The following is a 6,824-nucleotide window of genomic DNA, read 5'->3' as shown; positions in this document are numbered from 1 at the left end:
GTATTTATTACTGCAGTATTGAATGGGAGACCCCACCCTGTCAAACTTCACCAAGTTGTGGTGTAAGTATTTATTACAACAGTAATGAATTGGGACCCCCACCCTGTCAAACTTCACCAAGATGATCTGTACGTATATATTACTGCAGTAATGATTCGGACAGTCACCCTGTCAAACATCACCAAGTTGTGCTGAAAGTATTTATAACTGCAGTAATGATTCGGACAGTCACCCTGTCAAACCTCACCAAGATGATCTGTACATATATATTACTGCAGTAATGATTCGGACAGTCACCCTGTCAAACATCACCAAGTTGTGCTGTCAGTATTTATTACTGCAGTAATGAATGGGACCCTCACCCTGTCATACTTCACCAAGTTGTTCTGTAAGTATTCATTACTGCAGTAATGAATGAGACCCCCACCCTGTCAAACTTCACCAAGTTGTGGTGTAAGTATTTATTATTGCAGTAATGAATGAGAGCCCCACCTTGTTCAACTTCACCAAGTTGTGCTGAAAGTATTTATTACTGCAGTAATGAATGGGACCCCCACCCTGTCCAACTTCAACAAGTTGTGCTGAAAGTATTTATTACTGCAGTAATGAATGGGACCCCCACCCTGTCCAACTTCAACAAGTTGTGCTGTAAGTATTTATTACTGCAGTAATGAATGGGACCCCCACCCTGTCCAACTTCACTAAGTTTTGCTGAAAATATTTATTATTGCAGTAATGAATCGGACCCTCACCCTGTCAAACTTCATCAAGTTGTTCTGTAAGTACTTATTAATGCAATATTGAATGGGACCCTCACCCTGTCAAGCTTCACCAAGTTGTGCTGAAAGTATTTATTATTGCAGTAATGAATTGGACCCTCACCTTGTTAAACTTCACCAAGTTGTTCTGTAAGTATTTATTACTGCAGTAATGAATAGGTCGCCCACCCTGTCAAACTTCCACAAGTTGTTCTGTAAGTATTTATTACTGCAGTAATGAATAGGACCTACACGCTGTGAAACTTTACCAAGTTGTGCTGAAAGTATTTATTATTGCAGTAATGAATTGGACCCTCACCCTGTCACACTTCACCAAGTTGTGCTGCAAGTATTTATTACTGCAGTAATGAATGGGATGCCCACCCTGTCAAACTTGCCCAAGTTGTTTTGTAAGTATTTATCACTGCAGCAATGAATAGGGCCATCACCTGTCAAACATCACCAAGTAATGCTGAAAGTATTTATTACTGCAGTAATGAATGGGACCCTCACCCTGTCAAACTTCACCAAGTTGTTCTGTAAGTATTTATTACTGCAGTAATGAATGGGACCCCCACCCTGTCAAACTTCACCAAATTGTGGTGTAAGTATTTATTACTGCAGTATTGAATGGGAGACCCCACCCTGTCAAACTTCACCAAGTTGTGGTGTAAGTATTTATTACAACAGTAATGAATTGGGACCCCCACCCTGTCAAACTTCACCAAGTTGTGCTGAAAGTATTTATAACTGCAGTAATGAATCGGACCCCCACCCTGTCAAACTTCACCAAGATGATCTGTACATATATATTACTGCAGTAATGATTCGGACAGTCACCCTGTCAAACATCACCAAGTTGTGCTGTCAGTATTTATTACTGCAGTAATGAATGGGACCCTCACCCTGTCAAACTTCACCAAGTTGTTCTGTAAGTATTTATTACTGCAGTAATGAATGGGACCCCCCACTCTGTCAAACATCACCAAGTTGTGGTGTAAGTATTTATTACGGCAGTATTGAATGGGACCCCCACCCTGTCCAACTTCAACAAGTTGTGCTGTAAGTATTTATTACTGCAGTAATGAATGGGACCCCCACCCTGTCCAACTTCAACAAGTTGTGCTGTAAGTATTTATTACTGCAGTAATGAATGGGACCCTCACCCTGTCATACTTCACCAAGTGGTTCTGTAAGTATTTATTACTGCAGTAATGTATGGGACCTATACGCTGTGAAACTTCACCAAGTTGTGCTGAAAGTATGTATTATTGCAGTAATGAATTGGAACCTCACCCTGTCAAACTTCACCAAGTTGTGCTGCAAGTATTTATTACTGCAGTAATGAATGGGACTTACACCCTGTGAAACCTCACCAAGTTGTGGTGTAAATATTTATTACTGCTGTAATGAATGGGAAACACACCCTGTCAAACTTTTCACCAAGTTGTGGTGTAATTATTTATTACTGCAGTAATGTATGGGACCTACACGCTGTGAAACTTCACCAAGTTGTGCTGAAAGTATGTATTATTGCAGTAATGAATTGGACCCTCACCTTGTCAAACTTCACCAAGTTGTGATGTAAGTATTTATTACTGCAGTAATGAATGGGACACTCACCCTGTCAAACTTCCCCAAGTTGTTCTGTAAGTATTTATTACTGCAGTAATGAATGGGACCCCCATCCTGTCAAACGTCACCAAGTTGTGGTGTAACTATTTATTACAGCAGTAATGTATGGGACCTACACGCTGTGAAACTTCACCAAGTTGTGCTGAAAGTATGTATTATTGCAGTAATGAATTGGACCCTCACCCTGTCACACTTCACCAAATTGTGCTGCAAGTATTTATTATTGCAGTAATGAATTGGACCCTCACCCTGTTAAACTTCACCAAGTTGTTCTGTAAGCATTTATTACTGCAGTATTGAATAGGACGCCCACCCTGTCAAACTTCACCAAGTTGTTCTGTAAGTATTTATTACTGCAGTAATGAATAGGACGCCCACCCTGTCAAACTTCCACAAGTTGTTCTGTAAGTATTTATTACTGCAGTAATGAATAGGACGCCCACCCTGTCAAACTTCCACAAGTTGTTCTGTAAGTATTTATTACTGCAGTAATGAATAGGACGCCCACCCTGTCAAACCACATTAAGTTGTGCTGAAAGTATTTATTATTGCAGTAATGAATTGGACCCTCACCCTGTCACACTTCACCAAATTGTTCTGTAAGTATTTATTACTGCAGTAATGAATGGGACCATCACCCTGTCAAACTTCACCAAGTTGCGGTGTAAGTATTTTTGACTGCAGTAATGAATAGGACCCTCACCTTGTCAAACTTCACCAAGTTGTGATGTAAATATTTATTACTGCAGTAATGAATGGGACCCTCACCCTGTCACTCTTCACCAAGTTGTGCTGAAAGTATTTATTACTGCAGTAATGAATCGGACCCTCACACTGTCACACTTCCACAAGTTGTGCTGAAAGTATTGATTATTGCAGTAATGAATTGGAACCTCACCCTGTCAAACTTCACCAAGTTGTGATGTAAATATTTATTACTGCAGTAATGAATGGGACCCTCACCCTGTCACTCTTCACCAAGTTGTGCTGAAAGTATTTATTACTGCAGTAATGAATTGGAACCTCACCCTGTCAAACTTCACCAAGTTGTGCTGAAAGTATTTATTACTGCAGTAATGAATTGGAACCTCACCCTGTCAAACTTCACCAAGTTGTGCTGAAAGTATTTATTACTGCAGTAATGAATTGGAACCTCACCCTGTCAAACTTCACCAAGTTGTGCTGAAAGTATTTATTACTGCAGTAATGAATTGGAACCTCACCCTGTCATACTTCACCAAGTTGTGCTGAAAGTATTTATTACTGCAGTAATGAATTGGAACCTCACCCTGTCAAACTTCACCAAGTTGTGCTGAAAGTATTTATTACTGCAGTAATGAATTGGAACCTCACCCTGTCAAACTTCACCAAGTTGTGCTGAAAGTATTTATTACTGCAGTAATGAATTGGAACCTCACCCTGTCATACTTCACCAAGTTGTGCTGAAAGTATTTATTACTGCAGTAATGAATTGGAACCTCACCCTGTCAAACTTCACCAAGTTGTGCTGAAAGTATTTATAACTGCAGTAATGAATCGGACCCCCACCCTGTCAAACTTCACCAAGATGATCTGTACATATATATTACTGCAGTAATGATTCGGACAGTCACCCTGTCAAACATCACCAAGTTGTGCTGTCAGTATTTATTACTGCAGTAATGAATGGGACCCTCACCCTGTCAAACTTCACCAAGTTGTTCTGTAAGTATTTATTACTGCAGTAATGAATGGGACCCCCCACTCTGTCAAACATCACCAAGTTGTGGTGTAAGTATTTATTACGGCAGTATTGAATGGGACCCCCACCCTGTCCAACTTCAACAAGTTGTGCTGTAAGTATTTATTACTGCAGTAATGAATGGGACCCCCACCCTGTCCAACTTCAACAAGTTGTGCTGTAAGTATTTATTACTGCAGTAATGAATGGGACCCTCACCCTGTCATACTTCACCAAGTGGTTCTGTAAGTATTTATTACTGCAGTAATGTATGGGACCTATACGCTGTGAAACTTCACCAAGTTGTGCTGAAAGTATGTATTATTGCAGTAATGAATTGGAACCTCACCCTGTCAAACTTCACCAAGTTGTGCTGCAAGTATTTATTACTGCAGTAATGAATGGGACTTACACCCTGTGAAACCTCACCAAGTTGTGGTGTAAATATTTATTACTGCTGTAATGAATGGGAAACACACCCTGTCAAACTTTTCACCAAGTTGTGGTGTAATTATTTATTACTGCAGTAATGTATGGGACCTACACGCTGTGAAACTTCACCAAGTTGTGCTGAAAGTATGTATTATTGCAGTAATGAATTGGACCCTCACCTTGTCAAACTTCACCAAGTTGTGATGTAAGTATTTATTACTGCAGTAATGAATGGGACACTCACCCTGTCAAACTTCCCCAAGTTGTTCTGTAAGTATTTATTACTGCAGTAATGAATGGGACCCCCATCCTGTCAAACGTCACCAAGTTGTGGTGTAACTATTTATTACAGCAGTAATGTATGGGACCTACACGCTGTGAAACTTCACCAAGTTGTGCTGAAAGTATGTATTATTGCAGTAATGAATTGGACCCTCACCCTGTCACACTTCACCAAATTGTGCTGCAAGTATTTATTATTGCAGTAATGAATTGGACCCTCACCCTGTTAAACTTCACCAAGTTGTTCTGTAAGCATTTATTACTGCAGTATTGAATAGGACGCCCACCCTGTCAAACTTCACCAAGTTGTTCTGTAAGTATTTATTACTGCAGTAATGAATAGGACGCCCACCCTGTCAAACTTCCACAAGTTGTTCTGTAAGTATTTATTACTGCAGTAATGAATAGGACGCCCACCCTGTCAAACTTCCACAAGTTGTTCTGTAAGTATTTATTACTGCAGTAATGAATAGGACGCCCACCCTGTCAAACCACATTAAGTTGTGCTGAAAGTATTTATTATTGCAGTAATGAATTGGACCCTCACCCTGTCACACTTCACCAAATTGTTCTGTAAGTATTTATTACTGCAGTAATGAATGGGACCATCACCCTGTCAAACTTCACCAAGTTGCGGTGTAAGTATTTTTGACTGCAGTAATGAATAGGACCCTCACCTTGTCAAACTTCACCAAGTTGTGATGTAAATATTTATTACTGCAGTAATGAATGGGACCCTCACCCTGTCACTCTTCACCAAGTTGTGCTGAAAGTATTTATTACTGCAGTAATGAATCGGACCCTCACACTGTCACACTTCCACAAGTTGTGCTGAAAGTATTGATTATTGCAGTAATGAATTGGAACCTCACCCTGTCAAACTTCACCAAGTTGTGATGTAAATATTTATTACTGCAGTAATGAATGGGACCCTCACCCTGTCACTCTTCACCAAGTTGTGCTGAAAGTATTTATTACTGCAGTAATGAATTGGAACCTCACCCTGTCAAACTTCACCAAGTTGTGCTGAAAGTATTTATTACTGCAGTAATGAATTGGAACCTCACCCTGTCAAACTTCACCAAGTTGTGCTGAAAGTATTTATTACTGCAGTAATGAATTGGAACCTCACCCTGTCAAACTTCACCAAGTTGTGCTGAAAGTATTTATTACTGCAGTAATGAATTGGAACCTCACCCTGTCATACTTCACCAAGTTGTGCTGAAAGTATTTATTACTGCAGTAATGAATTGGAACCTCACCCTGTCAAACTTCACCAAGTTGTGCTGAAAGTATTTATTACTGCAGTAATGAATTGGAACCTCACCCTGTCAAACTTCACCAAGTTGTGCTGAAAGTATTTATTACTGCAGTAATGAATTGGAACCTCACCCTGTCATACTTCACCAAGTTGTGCTGAAAGTATTTATTACTGCAGTAATGAATTGGAACCTCACCCTGTCAAACTTCACCAAGTTGTGCTGAAAGTATTTATTACTGCAGTAATGAATCGGACCCTCACCCTGTCACTCTTCACCAAGTTGTGCTGAAAGTATTTATTACTGCAGTAATGACTGGGATCCCCCCCCTGTCATACTTCACCAAGTTGTGATGAAGAGTTTGGCTGCAGCCGGAGGCGGGTCCAGACGTCATTGCGCCGTGACGTAGTTCTGCGCGGTTGCTAGGAGACGGTGTGGACGCGGCCGGCGCACTCTGTGGGGGAAGGGTCATACGCCGGGATCCGCGGCCGGAGCTCGGACACTGCCCACCTCCCGGTCCTTACACCGTCCTCCATCCTCCAGGCCCGGGAGAGGGACAGCTCGGCACCGGCGGCATCGGCATCGGCATCGGCATCGGCATGGTGAGTGACAGGGCCCTGACCCCCCCCCACACCCCTCCCCCTCCCCCTCCCCCTCCCCCCACACACACAACTCCCCCCCCCACACACCCCCCTCCCCCTCCCTCCTCCTCCCCCTCCCCCTCCCCCTCCCCCCCCT

At 41.8% G+C, this 6,824-nt stretch overlaps 1 protein-coding gene across 1 annotated transcript in view; it reads left to right on the top strand.

Moving 5' to 3' along the window:
* Positions 1 to 6,524: 6,524 nt before the first annotated feature.
* Positions 6,525 to 6,824, top strand: part of cfap58 (cilia and flagella associated protein 58) — a 220,726-nt gene continuing 220,426 nt past the window's right edge. Inside the window, exon 1 of the mRNA XM_072557067.1 lies at positions 6,525 to 6,688. Coding sequence (XP_072413168.1) covers positions 6,686 to 6,688 — 3 coding nt within the window. The 5' untranslated portion in view covers positions 6,525 to 6,685. The remainder of the gene's footprint in view (positions 6,689 to 6,824) is intronic.

The sequence above is a fragment of the Chiloscyllium punctatum genome, chromosome 38 (assembly GCF_047496795.1).
Source record: "Chiloscyllium punctatum isolate Juve2018m chromosome 38, sChiPun1.3, whole genome shotgun sequence".
Lineage (NCBI taxonomy): Eukaryota > Metazoa > Chordata > Chondrichthyes > Orectolobiformes > Hemiscylliidae > Chiloscyllium > Chiloscyllium punctatum.
The sequence above is the reverse complement of the archived record's forward strand: the minus strand, read 5'-3'. Positions and strand labels throughout refer to the sequence as shown.